General features: G+C 51.1%; 3 protein-coding genes and 1 non-coding gene across 6 annotated transcripts in view; 3 read left to right on the top strand and 1 right to left on the bottom strand.

The window, feature by feature from the left end:
- Nucleotides 1–657: 657 nt before the first annotated feature.
- EFCAB12 (EF-hand calcium binding domain 12) lies at nucleotides 658–4,956 on the top strand. The gene is made up of 5 exons (XM_076346799.1): nucleotides 658–708; nucleotides 1,934–2,222; nucleotides 2,974–3,200; nucleotides 3,701–3,942; nucleotides 4,748–4,956. Exons 1-4 carry the CDS (start codon nucleotides 658–660, stop codon nucleotides 3,935–3,937), a joined length of 804 nt encoding a protein of 267 aa, XP_076202914.1. The 3' UTR covers nucleotides 3,938–3,942; nucleotides 4,748–4,956.
- A 2,673-nt stretch (nucleotides 4,957–7,629) lies between these two features.
- Nucleotides 7,630–10,122, top strand: RPL32 (ribosomal protein L32). The gene is made up of 4 exons (XM_076346739.1): nucleotides 7,630–7,713; nucleotides 8,741–8,841; nucleotides 9,083–9,264; nucleotides 9,947–10,122. Exons 2-4 carry the CDS (start codon nucleotides 8,746–8,748, stop codon nucleotides 10,074–10,076), a joined length of 408 nt encoding a protein of 135 aa, XP_076202854.1. The 5' UTR covers nucleotides 7,630–7,713; nucleotides 8,741–8,745; the 3' UTR covers nucleotides 10,077–10,122.
- LOC143164339 (small nucleolar RNA SNORA7) lies at nucleotides 8,533–8,671 on the top strand. Its single transcript, XR_012996050.1, has one exon. It is a non-coding gene; the product is annotated as a small nucleolar RNA SNORA7 (small nucleolar RNA).
- A 687-nt stretch (nucleotides 10,123–10,809) lies between the features above and the next one.
- LOC143164290 (cullin-associated NEDD8-dissociated protein 1-like) overlaps nucleotides 10,810–20,426 on the bottom strand; it is a 25,571-nt gene continuing 15,954 nt past the window's right edge. For all 3 annotated transcript variants that reach the window (XM_076346734.1, XM_076346735.1, XM_076346736.1), the window contains 8 exons: nucleotides 18,978–19,270; nucleotides 17,482–17,623; nucleotides 14,718–16,223; nucleotides 14,247–14,342; nucleotides 13,627–13,796; nucleotides 13,343–13,507; nucleotides 12,483–12,590; nucleotides 10,810–12,263 (listed from right to left, as the gene is read on the bottom strand). In XM_076346734.1, coding sequence (XP_076202849.1) covers nucleotides 12,036–12,263; nucleotides 12,483–12,590; nucleotides 13,343–13,507; nucleotides 13,627–13,796; nucleotides 14,247–14,342; nucleotides 14,718–16,223; nucleotides 17,482–17,623; nucleotides 18,978–19,270 — 2,708 coding nt within the window. In that variant the 3' untranslated portion in view covers nucleotides 10,810–12,035. The remainder of the gene's footprint in view (nucleotides 12,264–12,482; nucleotides 12,591–13,342; nucleotides 13,508–13,626; nucleotides 13,797–14,246; nucleotides 14,343–14,717; nucleotides 16,224–17,481; nucleotides 17,624–18,977; nucleotides 19,271–20,426) is intronic.

Below are 20,426 nucleotides of genomic sequence, written 5' to 3'. Positions count from 1 at the left end.
GTTGAAAGCAAGCAGGCTTTGCCTGCCCAAATCCAAGTGGCATATTATTTTTGTTCCACCTATGGCAAAAGCAGCTGCTCCCTTTTCCCAGCCGACCTGGGCCACAGACTCTGCCACCCGCCTGCCTTGGAGCTGCCCCCGGAGGGAGGAGACAGCCTCAGGTCTCCAGAAATTGCCTCTGATGCAGAAGGTGACCCACAGAAGCTGGAGGCTTGGATTGAGGAGAGGAAGCAGCTCCGATCTCAGCTGGAGAGCGTTGCAGATGTAGAAAAATGGCTGATGGGAAAGCCTTCCCTTAGCGGTCAGGAAGAAGGAGTCTGGGAAAGAATAAAGGCGTGCAGAGCAGACAGGAGGGCTGAAAGCAGATCAGCTGTGACCCACAGCCTGGGCGTAAGTGTCTGTGGTGCTCTTCTGTCCTTGGGATCATTGCACTGCGTCTCCTGGGGCCCTGCTGCAGCCTCAGCGCCTGCTGGCATGGCATGGTGATTCTGGGTAATGGTGGTCTCGGGGTATTTTCCACTCTTTTTCAGTGCTCACCACTAGCGAGCTGCCAGCCCTGGCAGGGAGGTCGCCCTCCCCTGGCTCTTGTAACGCTGTGTAACCTGCTGCGCAAGCAGAAGCTGACAATGGTGGATGTGCTCGTATGGATGGGCTGGTATGGACAGGAGGAAGATCACGAGATCAGACTTCATTCACATCATCAAAGTGGTACGGAGGGAGCTGAAAAGGAATGAACTGGCACAACTCTGCCGTATTTTCCTGCGTGCAAACTCAGAGTGGTTTCAATGGGGCAAATTATTTAATTTTCATGGAGCAAATGGCGGAGCTTCAAGAAGGGGCATTTTCTCTTGTCTTACCCTCAGAGAATTGCTCCCACACCCTAGGGAAAGCTGAAGGGCAAAAAGGAAGGGAAAGGTGCGGAGAAGCTGGATGTCACCTAGAGCGAGCCCCAGGAGGGAGTGGAACTATCGCCTCAGAGTCTCTAAAGAGAGTCACTGCTCAGTACCGTGGCTGTTGGGATCCTGCTGTAGGCACTGAACTGGCACCAGGTCTCCTGGTGTCGATACTTGACCTGTCCCCACCAGTCCCATGTACATCCCCGCTGCACTGCCTGTCAGCGCGTGTCCGTACAGCACCGCTCGTGCTGAGCCTTGCTGTCCACAGGCTACAGCAGGTCAGAGCACTGAAGAGCGTTTTCAGGTCTATTCGGGTTTAGCAGTTCAGATGTAGTCTGATGTTATAGCCTAAGCAAAGGTATCTTCTCGAAACCCCGAGGGCTGGGAAATTTGGGATGGTAACAGCTGAGAGCTCTGCAGAGGGTGGCGAAGGTCCGGTAAAGTTGTTAATACTTGATAAACCCAAGTAAACCTCACCAGGTTTTCTTTCTGCCATCCTTCCCTGCAAAAGCATCTGGAACAACTGCAGAGTTTGCCACTCCTAACTCTGGGCCAAACCTTGATGTTTTTATGATGACTCTGTGTCCTGGTTTTGGCTGGGATAGTTAATTTTCTTCCTAGTAGCTGGTATAGTGCTGTGTTTTGGATTTAAGATGAGAGTAATGTTGATAACACACCGATGTTTTAGTTGTTGTTGAGCAGTGCTTACACTAGTCAAGGACTTTTCAGCTTCTCATGCGCTGCCAGCGAGAAGCTGGGAGGGGGCACAGCCAGGACAGAGAAGCTGGGAGGGGGCACAGCCAGGACAGCTGACCCAAACTGTCCAAAGGCATATTCCATACCATGTGACGTCATGCTCAGTATAGGAACTGGGGGGAGTTGGCTGGGGGGTGGTGACCACTGCTCGGGAACTGGCTGGGCATCGGTCAGCGGGTGGTGAGCAACTGCATTGTGCATCACTTATTTTGTATATTATTATTATTATTATTATTATTTCCTTTTCTGTCCTGTTAAATTGTCCTTATCTCAACCCACAGATTTTGCTTTTTTTTTTTCCCCGATTCTCTCCCCCACCCCACTGGGGAGGTGGGGGGAGTGAGCGAACGGCTGTGTGGTGTTTAGCTGCCTGCCGGGTTAAACCACAACACTGCCATTTTGCTTTTGGTCGCCAGACCAAAGTTTCCATCAGCGACAAGGACCTGGAGGCTGTGATCATCTTCCTGGCTTCCTCAAAGAGGGGGGATTTTATAAGCAATGAAGATCTGATTGAATGTCAAAAGCAGTGGCTGGAAATGATGGAAGGACAATCCAGAGAGATGAAAACAGGTGAGAGGAGAGCACTGTGCTGGGAAAGCGGCTCCGTATCCTTACTGACAGGAAATGCCGAACTGCATCCAGAATACGGTTCCCTGAGGCCACTGCCCTGTAGCAGAGTGGACAGAAGGAGACTTCTTGGGGGAAAAGCTGAGGAGTCCAGGAGGTGTGCAATACTGTAGTCATCCCAACTGCAGGAGACAGATTATCCAATCTTTTGGGTTTGGCTTAAGATCTGAACCCTGAGGTGTAACATACTGCACTGGATTTTGTCAGTTAGCATTGATCATCCAGCTGATCAAAAGCAGACCCTTCCTCCAGCTGTTGGTGGCAGCTGGAAAACACAGATTCAGAAGAGGTTATCTTTTAAAACCTAACCCAAACCTGAAGGCTTCTCACGGTACCCGTGTCATCTTAAGCTGCAGTTTTCACATCTGTGAGATAAGAGGCATTTTGCTGCCGTTGCATTGCACTAACTGTTTTGCAGATTAAACAGACTTTGTAAGCATGAAACACAGAACTGAGCGTGGACAGCAAAACACTTCAGGAAACTGCAAAGCAGGGATGGGGCAGTCTGTAATATTTGTGTCCGGATCAAAAGCTAAAGGATGTTTTCATTCAAAGATCTGAGCCTGCTGGAGTTCCAATTTGCATGAAATGCAAAAGCCCTTTGTCTTAAATGTTGATCAGCCCTGGTGTTTTTGCTAGTTTCTAACGCAGTTTCTCTGGGCTTTTTGTTTGTTTCATTTTTGACTTACCACAGGTGTACAAGCTCAGTTCCATACGACCGCTCGCACAACTGTCAGTTGTGTAACTTCTGCTGGGGGCAAAGCCAAAGAGATGAAGCTTCGTGCTCCTACCAAGCCTGAAACACAGTTAACGCTGTTAGAAGTTCCCCCAGCCGACACTGAGCCAGAACGCAGATATTTAAGCTACAATGAAATGGAAGAGACTGGAAAACGGTTCAGAGGCAGGAGGCGATGGAAGAAGGTATGGTGTATGGGGCAGGAACACAAGCGCACCTGCATGCGTTGGCAAGTGTGGGGTGGTTTAGAGGACAGTACAGCGGGAAAGGAAGGGGCAGGGAGCTGTTGTGAATAGTAACCTCTTAGTAGTCCCTTGACCACGTGGGACTTGCAGCTGAGGTGTTACAAGCCCTCTAAAACAATTGGTTTAGCTTCTGAATGCTTGGGTGAGATTAACAATTTTTATGGGTAAATGGCAAGAAAAAGATGATTTTGAAACAATTTTTATGTCTGGGGATGGAGTCTTCCTGATCACTGTGTTGACGTGCCCACCAGACTACGATTTGTCCTGCAAGATGCTGATAAGCACTTTGTCCTATTCAGTTATCGGGGTCAGTGCAAGATGAACAAATAAAAATGTAACACCGATTAATTCGCCCCAAAACACTTCATTTGGAGCATCCTGGCAAGTGCACAGATGCATTTGCCCAGCAGTGCTAACGGGGACCTGTCCTTTACTTGCAGAACAAAGACAGCCCGCTAGAATGGAAAGAAAAGTGTCGTCTGGTGAGATCTGGGGATGCAGCCGTTGATGAGCACTGCCTGCCATCAACTGCAGAGGGTGACGTGGGAGCACTGGTGGACTGGTACCACAGGGATTGCTTCGTGAGCTATCTGAAGAGCCTGTGCGGAGAACACAACAGCTGTCTCACGGAGCTAATGCTGCAAAAACGTAAAGCAGAGACCAAAGGCTTGATGTGAACGTGGTAAATCTGACATGTTCTTGCCTCTTCCCAAGCTCATGTAGGAGGGGCTGGTGATGAAGCACGTTTGCAGCCCTGCAGGGCAATGGGATGCTGCTGGTTAGGATCAGAAAACAATCATTACGGGCAGAGCAGCGCTAAGATAGCAAAGGGCGCTACACATCGGCCTCTGGGCGCTACACATCGGCCTCTGGGCGCTACACATCGGCCTCTGGGTGCAGCAATGGCCCAGTGCGATACCACGGCTGGCTGGGCGGGAGCCTGGCAGCCAGGGCCCTCTCCCGTTGCCCCTGGGTTGGTAGCCAGGTTCAACCAAGAGTCCACGTCATCAGGCAAGTTTGTGGTGATGTGGCAGGTCCAAGGTCAAGCTGGGAAGTCAGTCTGTGGGTCAGGGTCAGCGGGGTCCCTGGCCAGGCACAGACACGGCTGTGGCTGAACTGGAGACCACTACACCTACTGCGTAGTTCAGTGGGACTTGAAGGGCGAGGGCTGAGCTGAGATGGGGCTCCTGGGCCTGTGGGAAGGGTCCTGGGGGGAGCTGGTCAGGGCCATTAAGTCCTATTAGTGCACTTGGGGCCCTCACACCTTCCTCCTTTGCACTGTGGCTGTATCCCCTCCTGGGCAGCATCGCAGACTAGAACAGAGGTGATCTGGATTGGATGGGGGGGCAGCTGGGGGATGGGCCTGGGGCAGCAGAAGAATTCGAGGGTTTTCTTGGGTAAAGACATTCAGCACCTTCTGTCCTCACCCCATCGCGGGGCACGGCGAAGCATGACCATTTTCTTTTCACTGTGCACTTTGCCAACAGCCCTGCTGCACCCGGGAGACAAGATCATCAAAGAGGGAGAAAACATAAGGCAGATCAGGCAGCCTGGAGGATCCTACGCCTCAGCACGTGATCCCACTCCATCGCCTGTGAGCACATCCACATCGAGAACTGCATCCAGAAAGCAGGCCAAAGAGGCAGAAAATAGGTTTGCTCAAAGAGGGTTTAGGATCTCCTCCTGCTGCCCTGTTGCGTGTCGCTCCTCTGTGCTTGGCCCCCACCGCATTGGAGGTGGTACTGAGGTGCTGGAGTGAAACGTCAGGATGCTGCAAGGGAGCAGCCAGTGACAGCGAAGAGGCAGATTCTCCCCACGGCCGCTTCTGTATTTCGGTGAGGCGTCGGGTTGCAGCGGTGCCAGTGAGCAGTTTGTGGTGCCTGGCCGGAGCACTACAGTCTAGTTGGGTCTGGTTCTGCACCCTGAACTTGCAGAGAGCTGCAGAGGTGACAATCTTCTCTCCTCGGAAGGTCCTCCTCAGACTGACCCTACACTGCCTGAAATCCACTCAGAGAATATTTATTCTTGTGGAAGAAAGACAATCCCAAAGAATCGAGCTTTACTCTCTGATCTTGGGTGGCCTTACAGCTGCAGCTACCCTTCTGCTGTTATACTGACAACACTGCACTTCAGTTGTTAAACCTAACGTCAGAACTTCTCACGGACACTTGCGTGGGTTGATTTTTTTCAGAAAGCAGTAAATAGGACTTTGAAAGCAGTAAAATAGCACTTTGAAAACAAAAGCTCTGCCCAGGTCTTAAATGACTGGACTCCCATTTAAGAAGTGACGCCTTTGTTCTGAGTTTACCCTGAATGTTACAGGGGTACAAGAATTGGTTCTCAGAGGCAAGCAGCATGATCCCACCTTCCTCCTACCAGACCAGGGCTGCCAAAGCGGTAAAGAACTTTCTCTTTGCAAAAATTGAACAAGCCAAACTGGATCCGTGGAGAAACTTTTAGAGGGAAAAAATAGAGCAAAGTAGAGCACAACTTTCTTTGTTACCTCAGTTAAAGAGTGTTTAGATACTGCAGTGATGGGCAATGTATCAACTCTTAAGATAGCTTTGCAAGTTGGCATTTCTAATGTAAATAATGTATAATAATGACAGACATACTGGATTTATGCAGCAAATATTTGGCTCTAACACAAGGAAAGCTGGATTAAAATTATCTTCAAAAAGGTCATTTGGCAGCCCAGTTTGAAAGGTTGGCAGGTTGAATATGCCGTTGAGGAAATACTGGGGATCATCATCTCAGTCTGTTCAAACAAAACCATTCGTAACTCTAATCTTGAAAGTATCAGAAAGGGCACGGGTCTGGCAGAGCTTCCCAGAGCCTGGAAGCCCTGGTAGCTGGTTCTTGTCAGTCTCGGTTTTGCCATTCATAGCAGCAGCAGTGAAACTGCCCGGAATTTAATTTCTGTAAAACATATTATTATATCTTTTTTTTTTTTTTAGGCAGTTTCAAAGGAATAAAATGCAAACGCAGTTTGTGCACGTGAGCAAGTCAAATAACAATAACTTCTGGCCAGGTCATCTTCTGGACAAGATACGCCTTTACCTACCTGAAATGGAGCCTGGCAGGGCACGTGCCTTGTTCAGCTACATCCGTCCAACCAAGCCCGTCTGTCCCGGCCTCTACAGCCCTGACCGCAGCTGCCTCGGGGCAGGGAGGGTGCTCAGCCTACGGAGGTGCTGCATTCGGACAGGCCCGTTTCTTCCGAAGTTGTTCTCTCGGCAGTGGGAGATGTGAGCGCGGCTTTGTGACCCGTCAGTCAGCTCACGGGATCTGGGCCCCGCTGATGGAGAAAACGACGGTATCAAACCACGTGTTCAGGTTAAAGGTGGAGGAGCTGGACGGGCAACAAAATACACTTCTCAACTGGGAGCTCCTGGGCTCCTCCAGTAACAGCCTCGGTGTTTGCGAAAGGCAACAATCCCCGTGCTCCCTGGGCATAAGCTAAGCGCAAGAGCTGCAGTCAAGGCGTGTGCGTGGAGCGGCTGGCAGAGGGAGACCCTGCTCGGCGCCCGCTGCCGGGCTCCGGCTCCTGCTCTTCCCCGGGTGCCGCGGGTGCTGCCAGCTCCCACCCTGGCCCCATCCGGTGACGGCCCTGGGGCCTCCACCGCGCAGCAGCCTGGGGGCTGGCGCGGACGCCTCGGGACACATTCCCAGGCGTGGCCGCGGGAGAGAAGCAAGCCGGTGGGCTCAGGCTGAGGACGGGCCCGTCTCGGGGAGCCTTGCCCCGCGACCGCAGCCGCTCCGGGGACGCCACAACCTCAGCCTTCGCTCTTCCCCCGGCTCTCGCCCGCCCTGGGTGGCTGCACGTGCCCGGGCAGACGGGTCCGGGAGCGCCGTCCTGGCCGTCCTCGCCGCGGCGTGGAACCCCAGGGGCTGGGGCAGATCATTTTGGTTTCTCTCGAGCCCGGCGGCAGCCGTGGGCCCGGAGGCGAGGGCGCTCTGCTCCGGCCATGCTTGGCGCCAGCTGGGGGCGGCGGTAAAAGGGGGCTAAGAGCGACGCTGCCGCCGTGCCCGAACGCCGCCGTGCCCGGGCGGCTCGGGCTGGGGCTCCCGCCGCGGAGCCGGCGGTAGCGGGGCGCGCCGCCACCCCGCCAGGTGGCGCCCGTCCGCCCAGCGGGACTGGCGGAAGCAGCGCCCGGGCGCAGCCTGGCGGAAGTGACGCCGGCCGGGTCCTGGCAGCCTCGTATCGAACGCACGGTTCGGGGCCGGGGGAAGCACCGACCCGTGCTCTCGGGACGTCCCCGCCGGATAGAGCCCGCCCGGCGCCACCGCCCGCCGGCGGCCCGATGCCCCGCGAGGGCCCGGTGTCCGCTCTGCGCAGCCGCGGCGACGCGCGGACCTGGCAGGACCGCCCACGTATCCCATAAGCCCCTGCGCGCGGGGCCGCCTCCCTCTCTCGGCGGGGCCTGCCGCGGAAGGCGCGGTCGCGCAGCCGGTGAGTCCCCGTCCGCCTCCATCCGCCTCCATCCGCGCCCCGGGGGCCGCCGGCCCAGCGCGGCCGCCCCCCGCCGGCGCGCCCCCCTCCCCTCCGCCACCCGTTTTCCCCGGGGCGCGGGGAGCCGGCCCCCCGCGGGCCGCAGGGCCGGGGCCTCCCCGGCGGCCTCTCGGGGCCGGGCGGGCCTCGGCGAGGCGGCGGCCGGGGGCGCTGCCCGCCGGGGCGCGGGGGCCCTGCCCGCGGCGGGTGAGGGAAAGCCGCGGCCGCGTAGCGGGGTCTCCTCCGAGGCCGCGGCGTGGGCGGCCGCCGGCGGGCTGCGCGTTCCCACCCGCGGAGCGGGGCCGTCCGTGGGCTGGGGAGTGCTGGGGCCTGACCGGCGCCCCTTTCCCGGGCGGCGGGGAGCCGCCTCGGCCGCGCTCACGGTGCAGGCGTTCGGTCACGGGACGATCGCGGGGCGGGAGCCGGCCCAGGGCAGGGAGCGCGGGCGGCGCTGGGCGATTCGTTTGCAGCAAAGTTGAAGCGGGTGGTATGAGCTAAAATCGTCGGTTTTAGCGTTAGTGCCGGGGCGGGCTGTGCCGTCTGGCGGGGCGCTGACCGGAGAGGCGGCTGCAGCTGAGCCCGCGGGTTTGCGTGAGGTGAGTCTCAATCGCTTGTAATCTTTAAGAAGAGAACGTGCAGCGCTGCCGGCCTGTCCGTCTGCGCTGAAGCAGCCTGGTTCTCCGGCGTTGGAAGGGCTCTCGAGTTGTTAGGGCGGGAGAGTAACGGGCGGGGAGCGTAGTGCCTGCGAAGGCGGCCGTGGAAGCTCTCTGAGCGACGCGTGACCTCCCAGGATCGCATCTGGAGAGCTTTCGGTGCTCTTCCAGCTTCGGAGGCGGGAGGGAGAGGCACTGCAGATGAACACCCATTCCCTCGCTAGCCTCCAGAGTGGCCAGCGAGTGGAAGGTAGTCTGCTACACGTGCTGTAAGTGGAATAACACGTCGCCATTCTGTCGGGTCTCCCTTCTCACTCCGGTTCTCTTTATCGTAGACACCATGCCTGCCCTCAGACCTCTCGTGAAACCTAAAATCGTCAAGAAGAGGACCAAGAAGTTCATCCGCCATCAGTCTGATCGCTATGTCAAGATCAAGGTAAAAAGTCACTGGAAGTTCATTAGAAAACGAATTCTGGGACAGTCGGACATGGCTGCCTTTAGGGTTGATGGCGAATTGAAGCGTAAAGGGTCAGTGTTGAAACAGCGGGCCGTGCTGTAACAGCCTGGCACAGGGGATCTTTCTGGAGATCGGTTTTGGCTAGAGCTGTTACACTGAGGCAGGCGTTCTCAGACTGATCTCGTTTTGTAACGATTAAATGTCTTCTGCGTTTCTTCAGCGCAACTGGCGTAAACCGAGAGGTATTGATAACAGAGTTCGCAGGCGGTTCAAGGGTCAGATCCTGATGCCCAACATCGGCTATGGCAGCAATAAGAAGACAAAGCACATGCTGCCCACCGGGTTCAGGAAGTTCCTGGTCCACAACGTCAAAGAGCTGGAAGTGCTCATGATGAGCAACAAGTAAGTCTGCAGGGCCCGTGTGCTCCCCGCCTTGAGCGGAGCTGCCGCTGGCAGCTCTGCCACCTGCGCTGGGGCTGTGCGCTGCCTGTCCCCTCACGGCACGGGGCTGGAAGACGAAAAGGCAGCGCAGTCGGGGCGAGACGTAGGCGGCGGACGAGGGAAGCTGTTGCTTTTAAGAGCACGAAGGTCGTCTTGGTTTCCTTAGCACTGCAGTGCCGCGGGCGGGAGGGCACAGAGCTCGGGGCTGGCAAACTTGCACCTTTGGCAAAAATATGACGTTATAGCGGTGGTAAACAGCACTGTAGCTACATCACTTTGACAAAACAGCGTCAGAACTGCGGCTTCGCATCTGTTCAGACACAGGCCTAAATCTACTTGTAGCACGTTCTCACTACCTAACAAGGTAATAAGAGTAATAGTTAACACCATTAAAAGTACCTCTTCCTGACTCCTCATTCGCAAGAAAGCGAGTGGACGGGTTGAGCCGTTCTGGAGGTGAGCTCCTGCTTCGGGCCAGAACGGGTCGGGCGTGGCGATGGGGGTGGGAGTCAGGTGGTGCAGCTCTTGTGCCGTGACGCTTCTGTGCACCCGGGCGCTGCCGGCGGGATGGCTCTGGAGTGCTTTGCCTTGTCTGCTGACAGCGCTGTTGGGGCCGAGCCTGAGCGCGGTCTGTTTCCGACAGGTCGTACTGCGCAGAGATCGCTCACAACGTGTCTTCTAAGAACCGGAAGATAATCGTGGAGAGAGCTGCTCAGCTCGCCATCAAGATCACCAACCCCAACGCCAGACTGCGCAGTGAGGAGAATGAATAAACTGGCTTCTACATCCGAGATGTATTTAATAAAGTGTAAAAACAAACTGGTGGATGTTTTGAATGGCCAAAAGGGAAAGACTTGGGCCCCTCACAAGAAGGACGTCGAGGTGCTGGAGCGTGTCCAGAGAAGGGCAATGAGGCTGGTGAGGGGTCTGCTGAGGAGCGGCTGAGGGAACTGGGGTTGTTTAGCCTGGAGAAAAGGAGGCTGAGGGGAGACCTCATCGCTCTCTACAACCACCTGAAAGGAGGTTGTAGCGAGGTGGGGGTTGGTCTCTTCTCCCAAGGAACAAGCGATAGGACGAGAGGAAACGGCCTCAAGTTGCGCCAGGGGAGGTTTAAATTGGACGTGAGGAAAAATTTCTTTACTGAAAGAGTGGTTAAACATTGGACCAGGCTGCCCAGGGAAGTGGTTGAGTCCCCATCCCTGGAGGTATTTAAAAGACGTGTAGATGAGGCGCTTAGGGACATGGTTTAGTGGGGATGGTGGTGTTGGGTCGACGGTTGGACTCGATGATCTTAGAGGTCTCTTCCAACCTCTATGATTCTATGATTCTATGACTTCGGCTTGGTGCCTGTGTGCAGGTGGGGCAGGCGCCTGCTGCTGGGGTTCATCGGACAGTGGTGTGGCTCCGGGGCAACCACTGCGTGAGCCCGGCTGTCCACAGGTGGACTCGCAGCAGCGCACTTGCTCGTGGTAGTGATGTGCAAATGAATTCAGGAGTGCACGCAGCTTGACAAGTATATCTTTATTTTTTATACCACTCCAACAGAATGGACGTTCTTTCACACAGCACTATAAATATTTTTCACATCAACCACTCTATCAAAAAAGGAGAAATGAAAGCTTATTACAGCTCCATGGCTACAAGGAGTGTGTCGTGGTGGCCTTGTTCTCTAATTTGCTCTCTGTCTCTTAAGGCTTTTTTTCCCCTCTGCGAGGCAGGATTTGAACGCAATGGCCACTACAGAGTAAGTTTCAAATGACAGAAGGGTTAGTGTGGCGCTTGTGTGCTTGCACCTCTTCTGCGATGCTAAAATACTGAGTACCAGCTTTCCTGCAAATGTCTGCTGCTGTTCAGTGACCAGACTGCAGCGTAGATCAGTGCCTTCGTGGCTGGTGGCTCAACACAAACACCGAGCTGCTCGAAGGGGGAAAGTTAAGCCGGTGTTAAATGCAAAGAAAAGCTTAGCGTAAGGTTTGTTACTGTAACGCAATCAAGTAATCGTCTCTTTTGGAAGACGGCTGGTTGAGGTATTTTGCAGTTGAAACTGTAAAAACAGAAGTCAAGCAAGATAGCTTCATAGCACCCAAACACCGCAGAAACACCGATCGGTGCCAGTTTTGTCAATTGAGCCCCAGGTGGAAAACCTGGGGAGTCTGGGTAACAAGCCACCCCCGTGCAGCTCGGCTAGTGCAACTCTCCTCTTTTTGAAACGGGGCCTATGGTTATGATGCTCATCACTAATTAAAGACGTGACTTCTAGTTTTCAGCCATGTTATTTAGTGAAACAATATAAATACATTCTTCAAGCAATTTGGGGTAGAAAGTGCATGTGCAGTGGTTAAAAAAAAACTTTAAACTATTTTTCTTTGTACTGCAGTAAGGAAATATTTCAGGAAGTAGTTTCCCTTTTTCATGGAACCACGCTCAACTTCGATTGCTTTGTACACCCCTTAAAAACTTGCTGAAAAATTAGAATACTCGTCTTCCAACCCCTCCCCTACATAAGGACACATTTCCCTTATCTCACATGTCTCGTTACAATTCAGCGAGGTGTCTGATGCAAGTGCAGCTGGAACCAGCCATCTTTTCCTGTTGGCGCCCAGTGACTTGCAAGTGGCTGTTGCAGTAGAGACCAGCTCGATGATGTTCTTCCTTGGCCTCTCTGTGGCGTCTCCGTTCGGTTAATGTATTGCAAGGGCAGGAAGGTGGCGGAGTAAACAGGCAGATCTTACTTAGCTCATGTCCATCGACTCCGAGGTGGGTAGAGAAGCAGAATCTTTCTGAATGCTCTCAAAAAGTGACGCCATCTCGGGATTGGATCTGATCTGAGATGAAAACTCGGCCATCGCTGGACTTTTCTCTACTTCAGGGATGGTCAGGAGAGCAGCTACTGCTCTCATGGCAGATCGCTTCAGTTCATCCTGCTTCTCAAACTCCTGTTTCACGGAACCAGCTTTTACCTACAAATCCAAAGCACCACTTTAGTTGGCGTTTAGGAAAGACAGTAGAGGCACAAAGAATCAGACATGCCAGCAGAGACGGAGACAAGCAGATTATTTTCTGACCGGAGGAGTGTGGGCAGCGGGCTGCTCAGAAGCAGTGACAGAGAAGGCTAACAGCACAGGTGGCTTTGTGGCAGAACCCACCCCCAGCGCGTCACACTCTCTGCCTGATCTTACCTTTGTGGAGCAAGTTGCCCGGAGTGGCTCAATCAGCCGCTCGAGTCGTTGCAGCACGGCACTGGGACAGAGTGTGGACAGCCGAGCCAACATTATGAAAGTCAGCATCTAGACAAAGGAGGAAAGATAAAACAGGCGTTGCTTCACGGCACCCTCCGATCCCCCAGGCTTAGTGTGGATCCTCTCTGCTGAAGCCCGTGTGGTCGTTCTCCCTGTGGTGTTGTGCCGTACCCACACGGTGGTGAGTTTCTTGGTGCTTGTGCAAGGGCTTTTAGTAAGAGCTTTGGTCGTATTAGAAATGGACCCGCTGGCAGCCAACGTACAGGAGTTGGGACCAGACCAGCCGGGCTCTGGTCCCAGGTGCATGTGGTGCCCTGCGCTCGGGTGTCTGTAAAGGGCTGACAACCTTTGAGAGAAATGGCAACGTTCAGCACAGGGATTGTGCCATTGCTGTACCCACGTCTAAGCGGAGGTAAATCAAATGATAGTATGAAAAGGATGTAGCACTTCCTATTAAGCCATCAACAATGACAACGCTAAATTTTTTTTAATATAGTGTCACTGGCCACACTGAGCAAGTGACAATCATAAGTTTAAAGGCAGAAGGAACTTATTTTAGACTTTGGTAAATTTCCTATGAAACCAGCTATACCAGGGTTGTGTTTTCAAGGCCACCACGGTCAAACTAGAGCTAGACAATGTCAGATGAAAGGCTGCAGCGGTTGCAGAGAATAGGAGACGGCACGGCAGGGGCACTCTGTGCTGTGGTGACACACCAGCTCAATTCAAGCCCAGGCCCCCAGAGAACGAATAACATCAGTGACGTCACCACCCTCCAGCAGTTAAGGCACAGCATCTACCCGAATGTCATAGTGATCCTTCAGTCCATCCTCCACATGGTTCAGGTACTCATAGATATCCAGTCGGTCAAGGCAGCTTTCCAGCAGTGTATACATGCATTCAAAAGCAGCTTTCCTCACGTCAAGGCCATCATCCACTGTGTGCTTGAATGGCCCCATTTCTACCTTAAACAAGAAAAAAAAATACAGCTGTCACCTAACAGCAGACAGGGTGACAGCTTCATCTCGGCTTCCCACACACTGAGTCACTGCCGTATTGCACCCAAGCCGAACTAACGACATACCTCCCGGATGAGTTCCCTTCTGACATTCGTTTCGTTATACAGGCTGGGGAGAACTGCATTTAGTAAATCTCGGATTAAAGAAGGTTTGTTGTGAGCAGCAGAATTAAACATGGCTAGAGCCACACGTCGAACATTCAGGTCTGGATCCTGAAGAGTTTTTAAGAAGTCACCTGTGGGATAAGAACACACCAGTCAGTCCTGCTGCAGTGTTTTAAAAGTATTTTAAAAGTATATCACAGCGTATTTCAAGGAGCCTGGTTATGAAAGCACCTATAGTAAAATAACTCTAGGGGCGCAGTCTAACAGAGACATTAGAGATGCTTTCCCTCCCTTCATTTGGGATATAGTAAATGGAAGAAGCATGACTTTCCTGCGTTTGGGCATAAAACCAAACCACATGATTCTAGCTACCTCATCCTAAAGTCAAATCAGAAGCTTTGGTATTCAAGGAAGTTGTTTTTTGTTTTCTTCTTGCTCAGATCTCATCTGCTCAGACTTCGCTGAAACAGAAACTAACTGGATTAGATGAGGTTCACATAGGTGTGAAAAATCCCCAAGCTGCTAATGACGCCTAAGACATCTCATGTTCCCAGCTCACACTGCTATTTACACTAGCCTACCTATGCAGCCTTTCAGGAGAGCATCAATAGGCTGAGGCTGGTCTGCAATTGTGAATTTGATTGCAGTTACCACCGTGCTCCGGGCATGTGGAGAGCCTGCGATGAAGATGGAAAGAAAAAACAGTGGGAGATCAAGAGACAAAATCATTGCTGTAATTTTGAAGTGCATATTCTGCTCTTGGTCACATTACACACGCATTCAAGAGATAAGAGAACAGAGGATTCGTCTTAACAACCTCCTTGTTTAAATCCTGTCCCAGCACAACCTCCATGTGCAGTCCCTGCTCCTAACACCCTCCTGCACACCATGCAACCCAGTGCTCCTCTGATCCCCCCTTGCAGAGATCCCTCCTGTTTCCTTCTTGCCTCTGCAGCCTGGCTTTTCTCCCTGTTGAACCACCAGCAGTTTACAAGAGGACTTTCCAGCAAAACAAGGCATTTCCCGACTCTCACCACTGCCCTTCCCATTACCTGATGACAGCTGTTTTTTCAACCGGGGCAGCAGCTCAGAGGGGTTCACCACAGTCAGCTTCCCCAAGCATTCAGCCACCACACTGCGCGTCCCTTCCTCTGTGCACTCACAGTGCTTGAAAAGCAGAGCCCAAATATCCTCCACGTAAGGTTTGAGGCCATTGGCCGGGGAGGAGCTGATGACTTCTTTTAGAGAGTGCAGCAGGAGGTACTGTCTCTTGGGCTGGCTTCCAATCTCTTTCAGCATGAAGGGAAGATACTCCTTAAGATTCCCAACACTGATGTTCCCCAACGCATAGGAAGCAGCGGATTTCACCTCTTCGCTGGGGGAACTGAATGCTTCCAGGATGACGGTTTTGAGCTCTCTCTGAGCACTGAGGTTCATGGTGCGCCCCATCTCTGCCAGTGAAAGGAAAGCTAGCACTTTAACAGCAGAGCTGGACTTGGGGTTTTTTACATCCTGGATAAACTGGTTCGCTATTGCAGGGACTTCCTTTGGGCAGGCTGAGGAAAGGGCTGCCACGCACTTCGCGACAGAGTAATACGCCTGTTTGTGTAACATCACTGATGCCTCAGCTGAACCTGAGGAGTAAATAGGCGCAGTCAGCTGCTTCATCAGCTCCGAGTAACCCATGGTGGCCGTCTTCGTCAGAACCAGAGCCTGGAAGAAGTCTATGATAGCGTTCAGCGCCCCTCCTTGGAGCAAAGGCGAGTGGACAAGCTGAAAGATTTCAGCAAGAACTGAACCGCTGATCTTAGAGATGCAGGATGGATAAACCTTAGCTAACGTAGTAAGGAACATGATAGCCACCTGGGAAACATGCATGTCATTCTCAGTAATTAAAGCGGGGAGCTCCGTTAGGACAGACTCTATCATGGCAGGCTGGAGGCTGTCACTGTAGTTCTTCACCAGGATGTCCAGAGCAGTCAGAGTGCTCAGTTTCAAGGCACGTTGATTCTTTCTCAAGAAGGAAGCTAGAATGGGGAAACCTTCCCCTAGAATGGGTCTCAAATTTATTTTAAGTGGAGAACTAGCAATTAAAGTTAACGCTTTGACTGTTGTCAATCTGGTGATTTCGTTTTTGAGCCTCTCCAGAAATATCTTCAAGGTTGGCTGGAGATCAGTGCTTAAATGGTCTCCCAGATTGCAAATGATTTGTCCCATGCAGGAGATAGCACGCTCTTTCACCTCCTGGTCGATGTCAGCTGCCTTCAGTCGCTTCAGAGTACCAGGGAAAAGGTCCTTCACGTAGGGCTTGGCATCAAAAGTGCAAGATTTGTCCAAAGGCCTGATAACTTTCACAAGTTGCTGAGTAACCAGCAGAGCTTCTGAAGTGATCTTATAAAAGGGGTCTCCAATACAGGTCACAACAGGAGGTAGCAGGCTTTTGATATGAGGATGAAATACCTCCGGCTGGTGGTTGCAAAGAAGAACATGAAGGAAAGACAGTGTATCAATCCTCATGTTGGAGGAGCTGGATTTATCGGCCAAGGAGAAAACAATACCTGTGCAGAAGAGACAAGAATGACTGCTGTCTTATTTCATCAAGTGGTTTTTATCAAACCTACTTACCCCCTCAAAAAATGGACACAATCGGAATCTGCTTTTTTTCTTTCCTCTCCCCACCCAAAAGACACATGCCATTAAAGAGAGCTACTCTCCTTGCTGTCTTTCTGCTTTCCAGGAAGTGGCAATTCAGACATAACTGTTCTTTGTAGCGGTCCTGGATAGCTGGCTACGAAAACTTTTTAAAAAGTTAATTCGAAAAGTCATCCTGGGCTGAGACGAGAAGGGATGGTTAGTCAAGCGCAAATAAGTATGACAAAATGGCATGAAATTAAGACTGGGAAAGCCTAGTCTCAACAACAGGCACTCCAGGCAGCAGGAGTGCCTCTTCATGAGTTTTCCCTTCATACTTCCGTGGAACGTCTTTAAAAAAAAAAAAAAAAAAAAAAGCAGCAGGGGCTCTTATGTTTATCTAGTTTTACAACTTCTGTTAGTATTGTTTGGAACATAACTGTGGACCATTAAAGATGGACTGCCTTTGTAGAAGGGAGGTACTTCCAAGTCCAATTTCTGTGGCACATATTTATGTTTCCCAGAAGACTTAATGAGAAACATTTACAACAATACTGCTTGCCACCCCTGAAGTCACACCTGACTCTTGGTTTGAATGTTTTTTTTCCAATCTATTAATTCATAAGAGGGAGGTGCATGGATCAGGCCCAGAGACAATCACAGGAGACTTTTTTTTATATTTACTATGCAATCACACCAAAAGCAAAGGCAGGACCTTAGTATTGCGAGCCTTTCAGCAGTGTGGGATGCTTCATGAACCTATAGGCAGGAAAGCTCAGAGAAAAATGTGGCGGTGCAAATTAAATAATCAGTCAATACAAATAATTTTTAAAATGCCACTACATTTTGTAAAAGAAAATGTCACTCGTGTCTCAGCGGGCTAACAGCATAATTCCAGCTAGTTTCAAAGGAGGCTGGAACAGGCCCTCCTAAAAGCATCTCTTCAGGGAACTGTAGAAATGAACTTGATATTCTTATCATGGCTTTCAGTGGTAGACAGAAGCCAGGATTGATCTGGGAGCTGTTTAGCACATTAACATGGAGCAGAACTCGATGTGTATGTCCTGATGCTGAGCAGAGATAATATACAGGAATAAAACTGGAACACGCAGGCAAGGAGCATACATGTTAGGAATGGATTGAGCCAACCCTGCTCCTTCACCCCCAGACCACGGACAAGTTTACCAGGGACTAGTGCAGGGATGTGATCTGCCAGGCAACCGGGAAGAACATTGGCCAGTTCTGTCAGGAGGCTGAAACAACCCTGTCTTGATTTGATGCTCTTTTCTTTGAGCTGCTTGTGCAAGGCCTTGACGATGTTGGGGACCTGCAGTTTGGAGAAGAAAACCAGAAAGAAACACATCAGTCATCCCAGCTCCCAGGGCACAGAGCTATGCTACCAAAGCAGCTTGCTCAGCTGAGCCAGAGGCACTAACAGTACAGCAAGAGAACTAACAGGGTTAGTTAACAGTTAGTTAGCACCTGTTCACCAGAGGAGAACGGACTTGGGATAGATTACAAGACAGTGCACGTGAAGAAAAGATACAAGAACAGAAGAGCTGGAGGGGACTTTATTCTTCTTCTCCATATTCTACAAACAGACTGCCAAGCAGCCCTTCCTGAAGTTAGTGTTATCCCCTAACACAGAAGCTTAAAGAAACACAACAAAATGACCAGACCAGGACACACTGCTAAAAGAGCTCAGAGTTTTACGATTCCCTCCTGGTCTGCTATTTAAGGATCTAGTCCCATCACTATATTTCAACTTGGATACCCTGCCGTTGTTTCAGTGAAACCAAAAAACAAATCACAGGGCTGAGGTGCAAGTTATTTAAATAAATATCTCATACATATAAGATGATTAATCAGTCATGTAATTACATTTTGGCAGGGGTTTTAACCCTTCTGCTTCAAGGACTCACCAGTCAGTAGTAGCATCAGCCAGAAAAAGCTGCTCTCAGTCACGCTACTCTATAACAACATGGTTATTTCCAATGTTTCTTTTGTCATCTTCTAAAATGGCATGTGTGGACCACAGTGTTGGCAAGGATCCTGGGCTAGGCAGAGCCCTGATCAGCATGTGTGGCTAAATTATTCTCACTGGAATTACTCCAGCATATTTCTGAATTAAAGCAGTGCATCAGAAAAATCGCTTCCACTCTGATCAGCGGTGATGTGCAGACTGTGTGCACAACCACAGCAAGCTACCCTGGAAGCCACTGGCTGTTTTCCCATAATGAACCGAGTTGCATGCTCTCATACGCCTACTGACCAGATCCAAACCTTATCGAGCTTCCAGTGGCTGACTCTGGTACACTTCTACCACCATGTATTCGGTGAGTTTCCTGAGCAGCAGCTGTCAGGCAACAGACTGACACCTCACCCAAAGGCTAACCTGTCTCATACACAGTCTGCAAACACGTGCCAGAGGCTAGCGGAGGGCGGCAGTGCAGGTCATACCTCAGTGCTCCTGCACTGGCTCAGCGCCCTCTCCCTGGGAATGGCGGGAGACAAACAGCAAATGGTCAGCCCTTGGGATTTTGTCCCCTCTGGTTGCGTGCCCAAGGGCTCCTTCAGCTAGCTATGTTCTCAAGCTTAACTACTAGGCATATTCATCGGTGGCATGGTACGTACTTTTCATTGCTTTCTGATTTAATCCAGCCCTCCATCTCCTCACGCACCTGCTTCTGAAGCATTGTCAGGGGAACGTCATCTTTGCCAGAGGCATCTGAAGCATGCAGCCAGCTCTGGATGGGTAGCGTTTGCTTCAGCAAGGAGATATAAGCGCTGAAGATGTCAGCTCTGACATTCTCCTCCCTCTCTTTGAATCTGCTTATCAAAACCGGGGAAAGAGTTTTGTAGAAGTCCTGAAGGAGATCATGCCTGCTGCTGACAATGGCCTCCAGGCACTTCGCTGCAGACCTGCGGACTTTCCAGCTGATGTCATCATCGTCACTGTACTCATCATCGCTTTCTGGAAAGAAGACAAGGGAAAAGAAGGTGCACCATTATGAGAGAACCGGAGCTAGAGGATCACTTGATCCTCAGAGCTTCCCTCTCAGGCTGACCAGACAAACAGATGCCAGTAACTCACACACATCTGGGAACATGAAATTGTCCAGAATAGCCTGTCCCTACAGATGTCGTTACCAGCCAATATGACCCAGGGCTGCCCTGTGTCAGATTATTCTGTTCCAGGTAAAAGCTGATGGAGAATAAACCTTAATGTTACTACCCTTACTGGCCACTTCAGCTCAAGCATCAAGGCTTTTGTTTTGAAGGGAGAATGAGGTTCCCAGATTTTAAAGCCAGAAATATGCAAATATTTGTCTTAGCAATTCCTGAATGGCACAAAACAGCGTAACAATTTACTATGTTATTGGCAGAACATTTAACATATTCTCCAGGAAGCCGGCCAGGATCTTACCCCAATTAGTATGAAAGTAAACAAAAATGCCTTTCTGCCAGGGAACTTGTTCTAACTTTTGCTCTTAGCTGCCACACTATATACAACTATAAATAGAGGCATTATGAAATGTTGTCTATAGCTAACAGGCATTAAAGGTACCCCTCCTATCTGACCAAGGCTTGACATCCACCTCAAACTAAACACGATTCAGAAAATAAGTGAAAGGTCTCTTTTGAAGACAGTATCAGATTGCTTTCGCTGATGACTAAGGCGTTTTTAGTAGTGGACCAAGATGTTTTTAACGGTGGCACTTTGTTCAGGATTGTAGCTTTGCTTTCTTCTGCTACAAAGTAGTGAAAAATAGCTACCTTATAGTAAAAAATATAATTGTGTGGCTACTATGTTTGTAGGCTGAGTTAAGTTGCCCTGAAACCGTTAAATCAAAATTGCAGGCTTTCATTTAAAATAGCAGTTAAGCATATACCTCTTCCTGCAAAAGAAAGCAACAAGCCTCACAAAGAGGGGCACAAGTGCACAAGTACAGGCTCTGCAGCCTCTAGGTGACTGCAAAGACCGGCTTTGGCTGGCTGTTGTGCTCAGGAACAGTGTGTATGTACGGAAAACACCCTAGTAGACGGAGAGATAAGAGGGAGCAACGCAGAAACCAAGAAAAAGCTGCAGCCTGACAAAGCAACGTGGTTCTGACACACCCTGGCAGGAG

The sequence above is a fragment of the Aptenodytes patagonicus genome, chromosome 8, assembly GCF_965638725.1.
Source record: "Aptenodytes patagonicus chromosome 8, bAptPat1.pri.cur, whole genome shotgun sequence".
Lineage (NCBI taxonomy): Eukaryota > Metazoa > Chordata > Aves > Sphenisciformes > Spheniscidae > Aptenodytes > Aptenodytes patagonicus.
Note: the sequence above shows the minus strand (reverse complement) of the source record. Positions and strands in the feature narration are given on the sequence as shown.

Excerpts from the sequence above, each read along its gene's own strand:
- RPL32 (XM_076346739.1), top strand. The coding sequence starts at position 8,746 with ATGCCTGCCCTCAGACCTCTCGTGAAACCTAAAATCGTCAAGAAGAGG. Across the intron at positions 8,842-9,082 it reads ATCGCTATGTCAAGATCAAG|CGCAACTGGCGTAAACCGAG; the intron begins GTAAAAAGTCAC and ends GCGTTTCTTCAG. Across the intron at positions 9,265-9,946 it reads GTGCTCATGATGAGCAACAA|GTCGTACTGCGCAGAGATCG; the intron begins GTAAGTCTGCAG and ends TGTTTCCGACAG.
- EFCAB12 (XM_076346799.1), top strand. The coding sequence starts at position 658 with ATGGACAGGAGGAAGATCACGAGATCAGACTTCATTCACATCATCAAA. Across the intron at positions 2,223-2,973 it reads ATCCAGAGAGATGAAAACAG|GTGTACAAGCTCAGTTCCAT; the intron begins GTGAGAGGAGAG and ends GACTTACCACAG. Across the intron at positions 3,201-3,700 it reads GCAGGAGGCGATGGAAGAAG|AACAAAGACAGCCCGCTAGA; the intron begins GTATGGTGTATG and ends CTTTACTTGCAG.